Source organism: Bos indicus, chromosome 4 (genome assembly GCF_029378745.1).
Source record: "Bos indicus isolate NIAB-ARS_2022 breed Sahiwal x Tharparkar chromosome 4, NIAB-ARS_B.indTharparkar_mat_pri_1.0, whole genome shotgun sequence".
NCBI classification, from domain to species: domain Eukaryota; kingdom Metazoa; phylum Chordata; class Mammalia; order Artiodactyla; family Bovidae; genus Bos; species Bos indicus.
The window spans coordinates 88,400,381-88,415,318 of record NC_091763.1 but is presented as its reverse complement, the minus strand read 5'-3'; the positions used below and the strand labels follow the sequence as shown (position 1 = coordinate 88,415,318).

The 14,938-nt window shown below is 39.3% G+C and overlaps 1 protein-coding gene across 3 annotated transcripts in view; it reads left to right on the top strand.

Moving 5' to 3' along the window:
* The first annotated feature begins 3,978 nt into the window (after positions 1-3,978).
* WASL (WASP like actin nucleation promoting factor) overlaps positions 3,979-14,938 on the top strand; it is an 81,452-nt gene continuing 70,492 nt past the window's right edge. For 2 of the 3 annotated variants that reach the window (XM_070788081.1, XM_070788080.1), the window contains exon 1: positions 3,979-4,415. In XM_070788081.1, the coding sequence (XP_070644182.1) occupies positions 4,299-4,415 (117 nt within the window). In that variant the 5' untranslated portion in view covers positions 3,979-4,298. The remainder of the gene's footprint in view (positions 4,416-14,938) is intronic. The other variant, XM_019959014.2, reaches the window with a different exon arrangement.

Here is a 14,938-nt window from a genome sequence, read left to right as displayed (position 1 = left end):
AAGGTTATGTTTTAGGTATCTGGAGACCAGCGGTAGTAACTATCACCGATAATTTACTAGCACAATTCAGAATTCAGTTTTCCACAAAGATCAATAAAAAATCTGAATGAGTTGTACATAAGCTATTTCTAAAAAAGTAAGCCCCAGAAAGGCTTGTACTCAAAATGAATTTAAAAAGGAAAGAAGGGGAAAATCATTTGCTAGTTTACTTATCAAGATTTTAGTCCAGGAAAAATGAAACATTTAACTTGGGAGAACAAGAACAAATTCTCTTAAACACTGCTATACGTAACATTCACATAAATCCTAAAGCCATGGCACTTGGAGGTTGCATGGGGGAAATGATATTCATCACCCCTGCAGTATCCAAGTTTACTGCTATTCTGTCACTATAACTGGGACTCTGCCATGGGAAAGCAGAACCCTCGACTGGTAATTAAGACCACAATAGCTGCTGAATGCCACAGATCCCTGTGTGCAGCTACCTGAACAGTCTTTTACAAGGAAGGGTGTCACTACATCTTTAAATAATTAACATTAGCAAGGGGACCAGGGTGTTTCAGAAGACTTGCAACAGTACATTAACAATGACATTTATAAAGAAGTGGGTTAACAGAGCAGCAGGACAGGAGAAAGTGGCAAAGTATAAAGATAATGACAGGGAATACACGTGGAAAAAATGCCCTCGTTTTCATAAGTAAACTACCCTAATGTTTTCTGTTAAAATGAGGAGTTAATCTTAAAGGATCTTAGCAAGGCAAGATGAAAATAAAATTTAAAATAGATTCTGAGTCAAGGAGAGCCAAATAGGAAATATTAAACAAAACTGCCTATTCTTAGTGATATTCATAGACATTTTAAGAGAGCTTATGCATTTTATACATACAGGAAGATAAAATCCCCAGTCTTCTTAACCTAGCTTACAAACTTCCAAGACAGTTACTTCAAGGGAAATAGAATACTTCTTATTTCCTGGATCAAATCCAGTCTGTCAAACTGGGTAAAAAGAATTTGAGATAAGAAAATAACTTGCCAAAGAAAACAGAGAGAAAGATGTCTTGTGTTCTGCCAAAAAGAGGATATGCTATCAAGAATGAAATAAAGAAGGGGACTTGCTAAAACTGTTGAAACAAATATAGCTGGTACTGCTTGGTCTCAGGGTGAACATGCAAAAACAGAATCCTTGTATGCATGCTAAAGGAGGAAAATTCAAATATTGCTCGTTCATGTGTTCATGAGAGTAAGGAAGTCCTATCTGGAATGCAGTGTTCATCCTTATGTATTTCACATTTTAAGAACAAAGAGTTGGAAAACGCCTAGAGGCAAGCAAAAATTACAATGCAAGGGTATTTTCTACCCAAAATTCTACCCAAAATTAAATTGCAATTTTGTGGACAAAACATACTTATAATTTGGAGGAAAAGCTAAAGAAATGTTTTGGGCTTCAGACAAAAGCCTATGGTCATTATAATTTACCATTCTCATTTCTAAAGAAAAAAAGGGCAAGTAGTCAGAAAATTACATTTAGAAATAAGACGTCGAAAATGTTCTGAAAGGGAAAAAAAAAAATTAAAACATAGTCTAGGCTAAGGAGATTGTGAAAAGATCGGAGCCCACAGTTCCCACCATGGGATAGATTCCACAGCTTATAGCTACTGTGGAATCATCTATTCTCTCCTGTATCTTCTCTTTTCACAGTCCTTTTCTACATCTCTTTCTCCCATATTCAAAAGGTTGATAATCTACAAGTTTTAGAAGCTGGTAGGCAGGCATAAAAATTTTTATCCTTCAGTTTTTATTATTTAGAAACTAATATGATCCTGTCTCTAGATTTATCGATTTTTACAGTTTTATAATTTCAGCTTATTGGGACATACATAACCTATGTGGCACAATATATAGCCTAACTAGAAATTATGCTCACAAAGAAATTACGTCCCAAATTCACTACTATGTATTTGAAGAATTATACAGAGTCCCAAATATGAAGGGCGGTTTTCCAAGCATTAGGCCTAGATACAACAAAGGTAAAAATACACACTTCAACTCAATGCTAGTTCCCTTAGCTAAGGGAAGGCAGAGCAGACCACAGGCAACGATGATCAATGAGAGGACAAATAGTATTCGACTAACCACTCTCTACCAGGTTCTTTACACATGCTATGTTGGTAAATTTCATAACTCAGAAGTAGGTTTAATTATGTTTATCCTACACCTTTATTAAATAAAAATTATTTTCACTTTATGGATGAGGAAACAAACTCAGAACAGCAACTTGGCCAAAGTCCATAAAGCTATAATGGCTGCACAAGAACTCCAATTTAGGACTATCTGAAGCCTATACTTTTGTTACTATCCTGGTTCATAGGTTTGAAAATATTAGGGCTCTAATCTATACTTCTCAGTAATTTATAATGCTTTCCACTGTCACTGCGGCTTTAAATTATAGGAATCTCACTTTTGATACGAGACAAACTGATTCAGCTTCTAAGTTTGTTAGTTAAGTTCAACGGCAACTCCTTGTTTATATTTCTGAATTTCCAAACCTAATTATTTTACGAAAAGTCTGCCTGCTTTCTCGAAATCACTTTTTTCCCTAACACTGTAAACCAAGGTAACTTTGACATATCCATATTTTATGTGAGGACTCATAGAACTATGATTACATTTTCCTTTTAGATTTATTTCCATTCAGTTAATTTCATTAAGGCAGCCTTCATTTTAATTTTCTAATAATATTTTTAAAGAGTATTTATAATGGCTTAACAATCTGTTTAGTACACCCAAGATTTGTATTGGGAGCTTTCAGAAATATTAAAATCAAATAGTTTTATCAACTTTCATTTGTCAAAGGATAGATGTCTTGAGTTTAACATACGCTGTTTAATAATAAGCAAACATGATGGTAAGTAACGATTATGCAATAAATGCTAATTTGTTTAAAGTGGAGATGCTTATTCTATAATTCAGAACAGTGTTTATTTATCATCTCCATATTACCAAACTTCGTTTTAAGACAGCTGTCTAGTGTTTAACCTACTGAACAAAGGGAGTTACCCTAGGTAGTTTCCAATATTGAATATAAATTTTTAAAAGATTCCTGGGATTTACTTCTAAGGATTTAGATGTATTTTTCTGAGTGACATCTCTAAATGGGTACATTCGCTTTGGATAAAGAGAAAACAAGGCCTTTGGTGTTTGAGAGAAAGAACAACATGAGGAGGGAAAAAAGAAGTATTTTTCAATTCGTAAAACATCAGGGGAAGTGTGTGGAGGACCCATAGAGAAACGAACCTGAACTGCAACGTTACAAATACATTTATCCTTTTGAGAAATAGCAGCGGGCAGTAGAAACCTTTTCTAAGTGCCTTTGCTTTTTAGGAACGTCCATCAACAAGGTCTCTTCCACAATCCTGGCAGAGGCCTATTCATCCATTTCCACTGTTGAAGTTGGGACAAAGTCTGAGAAACCGCAGGCACCTGCGGCTCTGAGCGACCTGGCGAGGAACACAGGGAAGGGCGTCCCTTCTCCCATTTTCCGTCTGCAACTTCCAGAACTTTCTGACAGGAGCTAGAAAATCTGGCAGTCGCGCCTCAGAAAAAAGCTATTTCGGGGACGGAGACCTGGGTCTGCACTGATGCTCCGCAAAGGTGTGCGTCTCAGAAGAAGGGATGACACCTCGGTGGCGGAGACGAGCCACCTCCTCTCTTCAAACCTCTGTAGAAGAAGACTATCCGAGGAACGAGTTCGGACGCCAAAGGCTGCGACGGACCCACGGCCCCGCGTCAGACCGCAGGGCGCTCGTAGCCCGCGCCTCAGCCGGAAGTGGGCGTGGCCTCGGGCCGGGTAGGCGAAGCCAGGCGCGGCGTGGGGAGGTGGGGTTCCTCCCGGGGCCGGCCCGCAGCCGCGCGTTTCCGGCGCGCTCCCCCGCGTCTCGCGTCCTGTGGTCTCGCCCGTACCCCGCTGCCATGTTGGATTGTGAGGCCGTTGCCGCCGCCGCCGCCACTGCCGCCGAAGGAAGGTTGGGGGAGGAGTTGGGAGTTTAGCGCAGTCGCCGGAGTGCGAGGACAACGACCATCCGGCCAGAGCCTACCCCGGCGGGAACGGGGAGCTTCCCTTTCTCACAGCGGCCCGCCGTCGGCTCCTCCTTCCGTGGCCTCCTCCCTGCGCCGGAGGAGCTGCGAGATGCTACGCCTCTGATTCCCCTCCTCCCGCCCCTGTCACCCAGAAGGGGAACGAGCGCTCGCCCACTCGCCGGAGGAGACGGCCCTGGCCTCCCTACCCCGCCGGCGAAACCATGAGCTCCGGCCAGCAGCAGCCGCCGCCGCCGCGGAGGGTCACCAACGTGGGGTCCCTGCTGCTCACCCCGCAGGAGAACGAGTCCCTCTTCACCTTCCTCGGCAAGAAATGTGTGGTCAGTGGCTGAGACCCGCATCGCCGCCCCCGACCTTAGCCTCCGGGGCTCGGGAGGGAGCGCCGGGAAGTGGGAGCGGGGAAGGAGGCGGGAGCGGCGCGGGGAGGGTCGGACTGCCGGCCAGGCCTCTCTCTGACCCGGCTCCCTGGGTGCGGGCAGTGCGGGCCGGAGGCCGCCTCTAGGACCTGCCCGGGGAGCAGGGAAGTGTCAGGTCCTCAGCCTGTCCTGGAGCCCTGCTCGCTTGGTCCCGGTTCCGTGCCTCTGCTGCTTGTTCAGACTTTGCTGTCAGGCCTCGCGGGGATCTTTTTACAGGAGCTGCTTGGTCGTAGTGACTGGGCTCCTGGACTGTCTCTCGCTTCTCCTCCGACCCCGATGTGGGGGTACTTTCCTTCACAATGCCAACGGTTTCAGGAGTGGGTGGGTCGGGGACCGAAACCTAGATATGAATGAATCGGGCCGTAAGGTCTTTTATTCTCCCTTGAGGATCTCAGGAAAGAATGAAGTCGAGTGCATCGGTTTAGAACCGAGGGCATGTAGTGCTACTGCTCCCCACTGCAGAGAAACGAGGTTTATTTCTCCAGCAGTCTCGCTCAGGCCTGGTTTCTCTCTCCTCTCCACTGTTTTTGTTGTTGTTTGTTTGCATTGATGGGAGATGCTGCTCTCCCAGAACCAAGCTCAGGGGAACCGCGATCTCCAGTAGTTCTTGGCCTTTTGGGATCTGAGAATGGGTCTTAGGTCGGTGCTGTGCGGCCTGTTCCAACTCCAGATGGCCGGTTGGAGCCAGCAGCTCTGCTGTGGGAAGGGGAATGTGTTGTTGACGGAAGCATTCATTACATTGGCTGCTGGCGCTTCTGGGGGTGGGGAGGTTGTGCTCTGTGGGGTAGGCCTTGTCAGCCTGCATCTTATTGGGGTGGCTGAGTTGAGCTGTGGTTGAGACTGTTGAAACGCTTTTCGGGTCCCTTTCTCCCCACTTTACTGGTTAACACCTCAGAGTCTGTGCCACTGGCACCCCGGAACCACCGAGGGAAATGTCAACAGAGCTGTACCTTTTACAGTTTTCCTTCCTAATGTTAAATGTGTCACCCAGACTGCACCTGCTTGTTTAAGAAGTTAGGATTAGACAAGTTCTGGGAAGTTACTAGATTAATTGTTAACTTTCTAGGAGTTTACCCTTTGTATCCTGTTCCACCTGGTAGGAGATTGAATCATTACTTTTTTGCAGATGTGTTTCAACCTGATTAGAATAAAGTGAGGGAGGTGGCTTAAAATCAGGATTTGGGAAAACAGCTGTGAAGACAGTCAAGCCCCCTCTTCACTCTCCCCACACACTTTTTAAACAAACAAAATAACTGAGCCGGTGAGCCCTCTGTCTCACAGCAATTTAGTAATGTAGCCAAAACTAGAAAAGCAGGACTCCTGATGCCTGTTGTGTTGTACTTTCCACTACATCATGTTGTTTTAGAAGTTTTTTTCTTGTTATCTATTTAAAAGTGGTGTTAAAGGAATAATCACTTTTATTTTTCCACTGGAAGCTGATACAATTAAAGTGTAAGATTCTTAAAGCAGCCCTAATTTGTGCATATTTTCAACTTAGGAAAATCTCCAGCAATTTGAAGGTGACATTATCTGCAAATGAAAAGTTTTTTAAAAAAGTTTTCTGGTATACTACTTATGTTATATAATCTGTCTCAGAAAAGGAAGTAGTTGTACTATGTGTTACATACCAGACACATTAGGCAGGGAGGGACATTACATTTATACACAAGCATACTGACTAATTGCTCTGCATTTCCTATAATGTTCACTGGTGTCAAAAGAAATGACAGACGTGTAAGAATACAGTGATAGATAAAGAATGGATTTCTGTCATTTAGAACCACACTGTTGGAGTTACCTGCTCTTGTTGAATGAAATGGCTGCAAAGATTAATATTTGAAGTCTCCCATTATTAGACAGTAAAGAATGAGATCTTAATTTCTGAAATAGTCCCCCCCCCACCCCCACCCCCGCTTTGCTGACCTTGCAGTATTTTGTACATTACTGAAATATTTTGTCTCATTAAAAAAAAAAAAAATCACGCAGTGAGATATACAGGTCAGACCAAATTTGTTAAGCAAGAAGTGCAATCAGAGCTCTAAGAATTTTCAAGAAAATGAAGCTGGAGTAGTTACAGTCCTAGCTCTCACGAGTTTCATTCCTTCTTTCACTCAGCAAATTAGTATTGAGTAGCTAATTGTTGAGGTCAAAATCAGAGTTGATGTGTCCCCTCAGGGAGCTTACTGAATCTAGATAAAGAAACTAATGTGTAAACTGCTAAGTACATCAGTACTTCACAGTGACTGGTAAGACACTGCATGTTACAATGGAAAATATCCTGGGTTTGTAATCAGCAGTCCGGGGTTTAAATTCATAGTGTCAATTTGGATAAGTTTCTTAAGCCCCCTGTCCTAGAATTGGTTTTCTCATTTCTAGAATAGGGATACATCTCATTGGGTGGTTGTGTGTATCAGAAGGACTGTCCATAAATGTGTGGATGTTGTTATTTTTATAAAGGTTTAGGTGATCACAAGAGAGGATGAGTAAAAGCATTTTAGAATGGTCAGTACTTGAATATTTAAGTCTAGAAAGTATAGTCGTCATTGAATGCTCAAGTCCCTGTCAGTCAGTCCTTCATATCTAGAAATTCAGAGGGTCAGCTGTTCCTCCCAAGTTGTGAGAAGTATGAAACAGCTTGGGAAAGTCAGGGGACCTACAGATAATATGTTATGGAGCAAGAGGGGTTCTCAGGTTTACATGTGTGTTGGAATCATTGGGAGATTATTACAAATGTGTATGGCTAGGTCAGATTCCTAGATAATATTCAGATTCGTTGGTCTGAGGTGGAACTTTGGCATTTCTGTTTTTAGCAAGCTTAATAGAGACTAAGTTACATCACAGTTTGAGAATCATTGCTGAAATTCACAGTTTTCTAATAGGGTGATCCTGAAGCATGTTGGAAATGTTAATAGGTTTTCCCTCCATTTTTGGCCCATATTCTGTGATTTATTAAAGTTGAGCTCTTTCAGGATGCCACTTCTCTATCCCCTTAAAATAACAATGCATATTTCATAGATGTGGATGTAAGAGAGATGTAGTTGAGGAAGTATTGCACTGATTAGTGGTATACCACAAGATCAGATTGACTTTTAAAGTTTGAGGAGGAAGGTGGAGTCACTATAGAAGGATTGGAGGCAAAGGAGGTCAGATACATGTTTACAATAAGCTCCATGAAATATGATGAGGGTATGAATTAAACCAGTGCTGGTGGGATCAAGGACAAAAAGACTCCAATAGAATTTCATCCCCCTTAGAGGGCATGAGAGAAGGAAACTGGGGAAGAGGCACGTATAAAACAATTGGCAGAAAAAGTATGTAGAAACATGCATGTGTCACTATGTGTAAATATGCCTAGATGTTAGTGAAACTCTAAGTTGGTGATTGTTTTCATGGAGGATGTGAATCTTCAGTAAATCTATAGTTTTACCACAGTTTTTACAAATAGATTTTGAGAAAGCTGAGGTTTCATTTAAAGCCATATATAAATATATGTTAATATACTTTTACATAAAGTTAATAGTTCTAGTGCAGTTCATAGCTGTTAGTATTTTCTTAGAACAATTAAGGGTTAAACACAAGATCATTAAATCTTGTTTTGTTCTTTTGCCTTTTATGTCATGTGATTAATTATTTTCTATAAAGAGTATAGCCCTCTTGCCAAGAAGAGGTAAACATGTATATATGTTCCTTATTCAAGGATAATATTAAGAATTGGGGAAAAAACAAAATCTATACTATCTCTCAGCAATCATCTCCCATTTGGATTGGGGTTAGAAATATTATTGACTGCTACCATTCCCTGCATATTCACTTGGTTTGTTTTTTAGTGATATTTAAGAAGACATTTTAATTAACTAATTTTAATGTTTATTTATTTATTTTTAGTTCCTTAGCACTTGTTTTAACTTGCTTATTATTGTCTTTTAATTTTTGTGTATTTTTTTTCTCACCCTGTGTGTAATTCTGTGAGATTAGACTTTACATCTACAGTCTTATATAATTTTGATAATAACCAGCATATAGATCACTGCATACTTCTTGATTGCAAAATTAAAATAGTTAGCTTGTATACTCCTTAGTTCATTCAGCTTTTCTCATTGCTTGATCAGGTTGTTAAAACCTTCAGTTTCTAATGCGCATGGTATCTGGACTTTGTTCTTCATTTATTAGGAGAATAAAGCGGTTTAATTCTTCTGCTTAACTAATATGGTTGGTAGCAGTAGCTGTCCAACAGTTAACTTTGTTTCTGTTCTAAATTCTTACATAGGTTTAGAGGGAGAGGTGCCTAGAGAGATCATTGTCTTGATGAAGGCCTAAATTGAGGCAGTCCCGGAGGGAAGTTAGTTTTGGGAATATGTTTCACCTTGAGTTTTATGTTAGGAGGGAAAAGGTTAAAATTCATGGGATTTGGATTTGGAAGAGACAAAGACAGGAAGACAACCTAAGCTAGTGAAGAGGAAAAAAGGTACATACAAAAGTGAATTTCATACAGGATAGGCTGTAAGCACAGGAAATTTAGAAGAATCCAGCAGATCAGGGTTTGTCTATCCTGTTTCTTATTATTCTTAGGTCTGTAGTATAGGCAGACTTCTTCACAAGTATAAGCCTTAGTGTCTATATTTGTAAAATGAACTTAGCCAACAATTTCAGAGAATAGTACAGTGATGTGTGTAAAGCAGTTAGAATGCCTGCTGCTTATAAAGTGTTTTGGGAGTTTAGAGAAGCATGTGAAAGAATGTTGTCATTAATACTGTTGACTGCTTGGTTTAGATTTCTTGTTACTGGCAGGGAGGTTTTAAAGTAAAATCTTTAACTGTATATTACATTTGTTTTGATTTAGGTAAGTTAATTCTAACATTTTGGCTGAAAGTCAATACATTATAGAGTATGTAAATAAGAGTTAAGCAGCAGCTGGAACAAATCTATTTGAGGAATTTCTGGGTAACCTTAGCCCTTCTGGTTGCTGACCGGAAAGGGAAGAGGGGATACTTGTATAAGAGGAGTTCCTGGGTTTTTGTCCATGCTCTGCCACTGATTAATTATGAATGTGAACAAAAATCTCCACCTTCCTAACTTTCCTGACCACTTTCCTGATCTGAAACTGAGTGGTTGGACAGAACACACCACAGTCTTTCCACCTTTAATGTTCTACCACTCTAAATATTCTAGTTGCCAGGGACTCTAGCAGAGAAAGATCAGCTCTTCTGTTAACCTTGGCATATTTCTGTTTTGCACAGTGGAGACAAAGATAATATATATCTAAGTGCAAGATTGATTATCTAAGTGCAAGGTAGATCATCTAAAACCATTTCATTGCAGATTCCCATTTCTAACTCACTTTTTCTTTAGCATCACAATTTAATAGGCATCTTACCTCAGAAAGACCAGGGTTAACAGAATTAAACAGCATTAGTAATGGAATAATCAGCTCTTAACTTTGAATTATTATTATTATTATTTATTTTTATTACAAGGCATTTTTATATTACTATAAGTATGCCTTTTAATTAAGATGGAGTTACCAAGTCCAATATTTCGTTCACCAATTCCATCTAGAACCTTATTTCTTACGTGACACTGTATTAGTGATATGATAGTTTGATATTACCCTTTATTGCTTATTATATAAGGTTAAAAATAATTTGCTTTTTCTTTCAGTTTTTAGTTTTTAAGTGTTAAACTCAATAGTTATAGTGAACCGACTTGGTTATTTTAGGGAGACTAAGACTTGAGGTTTATAAGAGCAGGTAAGAGTTCAGTTTCGTTGTAAATATTCTGAGAGTCATAGCTTTGATCTAACAGTTTAGAACTCAGCATTATTAATATCACTGTAAAGATTCTGGAAACAAAACAAGTTCATACAGTCTTGTCCAGACTAATATATATTGCTAACATAAATAAAATTCTTACTGCCATGTGACTGAATGATCTGCTATTTTTTAAGTGTTAAATGTTGTTTACTAATTAGAAAATGTTTGGAATATTTGACTGTATTCATAAACGTAGTGTAACAAAAATGTATTGTTTTTATTTATTGTATCTACATCAGTATTCTTGGAAGTAAAGAGGATTACATCATTATAGTGTTAATATAAGAGAGTAAAATTATTAGAAAACACCAGTTTCACTTTACGATGTGTTATAAAGGAATTTATGAATTTTTTTTTTTTAAGAGACCAAATAACTGGTGTAATGTGGAGGAGGTGGATCTAAGAAAGTTCTCTTTAGAAAATAGAATCCAATGAACGGTTTGGAGTAACTTCATATTTCAGTTGGTATGACTGTCTGTTATAATAGTTTAATTGTTTTCAGTGTCCTTGGCTCCTCAGTTTGTCTGCCATGGTGATTTTGCTTTTTAACTTATTTTTTACTTGACCTGAAGATTGCTATAGAAGTCTATCTCTGTAAAAGGAGTACTCATTAAAGACCAGGTAAATTGAAACAAAGAGAAATACAGAAGACATCTGGGAAAGTAAAATGCCTTAAAAAAATTATCATCAAACAAATACACAGTAACTTTAGGACAATGAAGTGTTTTAAAGTTAAAACTTTTGTGTTAAACTTGGAGAAGCTAAAAGTATCTAGTATTTTTAAGTGTTAAAATAGAAGTGAAGTTGTTTGTCATTTGTTTGGTTCCAAAATAAATTTAAGTGAAATTCTCTCTCCAAACTGAAATACCTAAGAAATTTCATAGTAGTAAAGGAGCTGATTGATTTGTATGCAGTTCATGAAGCTAATCAAATGATTTCCTCTATTTTTATTAATAAAATATCATCGTGATCAAGAATCAAGGACTTGCCTCAGTATCTTGGAATACATGAAAAGGGCAAGGAAGATGTAGTCTTTACCTCTTAGTTCTTTACTAAGTAGGCAGGGAAGACAAAAATTATGCACATCAAGATAGTTTTGCAAGCCAGTGTAAAGTTTTGAATATTAGAAGAAGTAGGTATATCACTGTGAGTTTTAATACATCTTTATGGGGCTTGAGCATGATGTCTTGAATGGCCTGTAGAATTTATGTCAGAACAAGAAGCCATTCAGTTCAAGTGTAGGGAAATGTGTGAGCAACTGTGGAGTAGAAAATTTGCAGGAAGTATTTGAAAATACTGAATAGACTGGCTTGGCTAGAATTAAGAATGGTATTTGCTTGAGGAGATACTGAATGATAAGTTTGAAGGATAAATTGCAGCCAGATTTTAGAGAAGACCTTGAATGTCAGACCTAGGGATTGAGCTTTAGTCCCTAAGTAGGGAGAAGTCATGCTCCCTAGGTGGCACAGTCCTAACGAATCTGCCTGCCAGTGTAGGAGACAGAAGAGATGCGGGGTTGATCCTTGGGTCAGGAAGGTCCTCTGGAGTAGGAAATGGCAACCTGCTCCAGTATTCTTACCTGGGAAGTTCCATGGACAGAGGAGTCTGGAGGACTACAGTCCATGGGGCCACAAAGAGTCGGACACGACTGAGCGACCAAACGCATAACTGGACATATAAAGGGAGAAGTCACAAAGATTTTGACTCAACGTCAAGATAGGAAGTATCTAGAAATGGGGAAAACTGGAAATTCTTATTCATAAGAATAATTGAGTAACACTTTGTGGTTGTGGTTTAGTCGTTAAGTCTTGTCTGACTCTTGCGATCCCATGGACCGTAGCCTGCCAGGCTCCTGTATCCATGGATCTCACAGGAAAGAATAGTGGAGTGAGTTGCCATTTCCTTCTCCAGGGGATCTTCCCAACCCAGGCATCAAACCCATGTCTCTTACATTGCAGGTGTATTCTTTACGGCTTAGCCACCAGGGAAATTCTTGAGCTTTAACGTTTACTAAATATTTTCTTATTCATTATCTTAGCAGACCAGACCTGGCCTGGCTAAGGAACCTGAATTGTAGTGACGTCTAGAACAGAAAAAGAATGAGTAAATACTTGGCCTTAGTTCTCATGGCAGATACCACCTATCACTCACAGTGATTTTTCCTACTTTGTCACGATGGGGTTTCTGATTCACTCAGTGTATTCCTACATGCAGCCACTGTCAGTCAGTCCAGGATCACTGTCCATAAAATCTAGTTCCATTCCAAACAAACAACAACAAAAAAATCTAGTTCTATTCCAAAGCTATATTCTTGAAGTATAGTGAAGAAAATAATGGCAATATTTGGTTGACTCTGAATTCAAGATGACAGCAGAACCTCCTTGTGGAAATGGCTCCATAGTAGAAATTAGAAAAGATTAGAGCTGTTGGAATCCTTTGTGTAATGCTTATTATCGAGGCCTTAGGAGTGGAAGTAGATCTGTGAAGGTATCAATGCCTGTGAAGATAAAGAGGTAGGCAGTCTAGCCCATATTTGACTTGACCAGCATTTGACAAGGATAAATTTCAGTAAGGAGTTTAAAGGGAAGAAAGATGCTTTCTTTATAAATTACCAGAAAATGGTATTCTGCAGGTTAACTTTTTCACTTATATTTTGTATCTTTCAGATATTGCCATGTTCATTTATATTGGTTGCATCCTTTTTATTACTGCATCCTATATTTTATGTATTCCTTATAACTTACTAACCTCTGTAACAGTGTTCTAGGGCTAGTGTAACAGGATACCGCAAACTGTGTGGCTTAAAAAACAAATTTAATCTCTTACATATTTAGAGGCTAGAAGTCCAAAATCAAGGTGTTGGCAGGATTGGTTCCTTTTGGCAGCCCTGAGAGAGGATCTGTCCCATACATCTCCTAGCTTCTGGCATCTGCTGACCATTCTTTATATTCTTTGGCTTATACTTTCATGACTCCAGTCTCTACCTGTGTAATCATGACAGGATTCTCTTTTTGTTCTCTACTTGTCTGTTTCTCTGTCTTTTTGTGTAAGGAAACCAGTTATTGGACTAGTGTCAGCCCTAACTCATCTTAATTCGATTACATCTGCAAAGAATCTCTTGATATATGGTCATGTTCACAGATAAACAGGGGTTAGGGATAGTACCCGAGAAGGCAATGGCACCTCACTCCAGTACTCTTGCCTGGAAAATCTCATGGACGGAGGAGCCTGGTGGGCTGCAGTCCATGGGGTCACTGAGGGTCGGACACGACTGAGCGACTTCACTATCACTTTTCACTTTCATGCATTGGAGAAGGAAATGGCAACCCACTCCAGTGTTCTTGCCTGGAGAATCCCAGGGACGGGGGAGCCTGGTGGGCTGCCGTCTGTGGGGTCGCACAGAGTTGGACACGACTGAAGTGACTTAGCAGCAGTAGCAGCAGCAGGGATAGTACATCAGTGTATTTTTTTAGGGAGACACACAGTTCAACTCAAAACCATGGGTATTTTTACTTTCTATGTTTTTGCCTTTGAAACAGTGTTGTAATGAACATTCAAATATTATTTCTGTGTATCCTTTCTAGGTATCTCTATAGAGTAAACTCTAAGAAATGAAGTCAGAGAGCATGAGCATTAAAAAATAGTAATGGATACTGCTTAATTGTCTTCCAAAACAGTTATTGTGAAACTGTCTAGTTGCATGAACATTAGAGTTTAAAATCTTTTTTGCATTTGACCATTTCACTGGTGAAAAAAAATCTCATTGTAGTTTCTGAAGAAGTTATCTTTTTGAGTCTGTTGGTCATTTATATTTCTTCTGTAATTACCTGTTATTGTCTATAGACCGTTTTTCTATTGAATTATTTGCTTTTTTTTAGTGACCTGAAAACTATTTAGGAATAGTAATTTTATACTAAAATATTTTTCAGCAGTCATCATTTTATTTTTTGACAGAAATATTTTTGGTCATTGCATAGGTTTTTAATATTGTGTAGTTAAATGCGATAGTCTTTCAAGTGTATCAAGTTTTTATTTAATACTGTCTTAGTTCAGAATTGCGAGAGTATTTACTCACATTGTCCTAGTACATCTGTTGTTTTATTTTATACCTATTATCTTTGATCTTTCTGGAAGTGACTTTGGAAAACAAGAGTCATAGTATTACATTTTTATAATACAAATGGCCATGACACTACTTATTGAGCAGTTCATTTTTCCATACCTATTTGAAATGCTACCCCAGTAATTTACCACATTATCAGATGTACTTAGCTCCATTTCTACATTCTTTTTTTTTTTTTTAATTTTTTTGTCAGTGTATAGAATTTTTAGTTAGTATAGCTTTATAACGATGATACAGTTTGATTAGTTTTAAGTCCCTCATTGGGCTTCACTGGTGACTCAGACGGTAAAGAATCTGCCTGTATTGTGGGAAACCAGGGTTCGATCCCTGGATTGGAAGATCCCCTGGAGAAGGGCATGGCAACCCACTCCAGTATTCTTGCCTGAAGAATCTCTATGGACAGAGGAGCCTGGCGGGCTACAGTCCATGGATCACTCAAAGAGTTAGACAAGACTGAGCGACTAAGCACAGCATACAAGTCCCTCATTACTCTC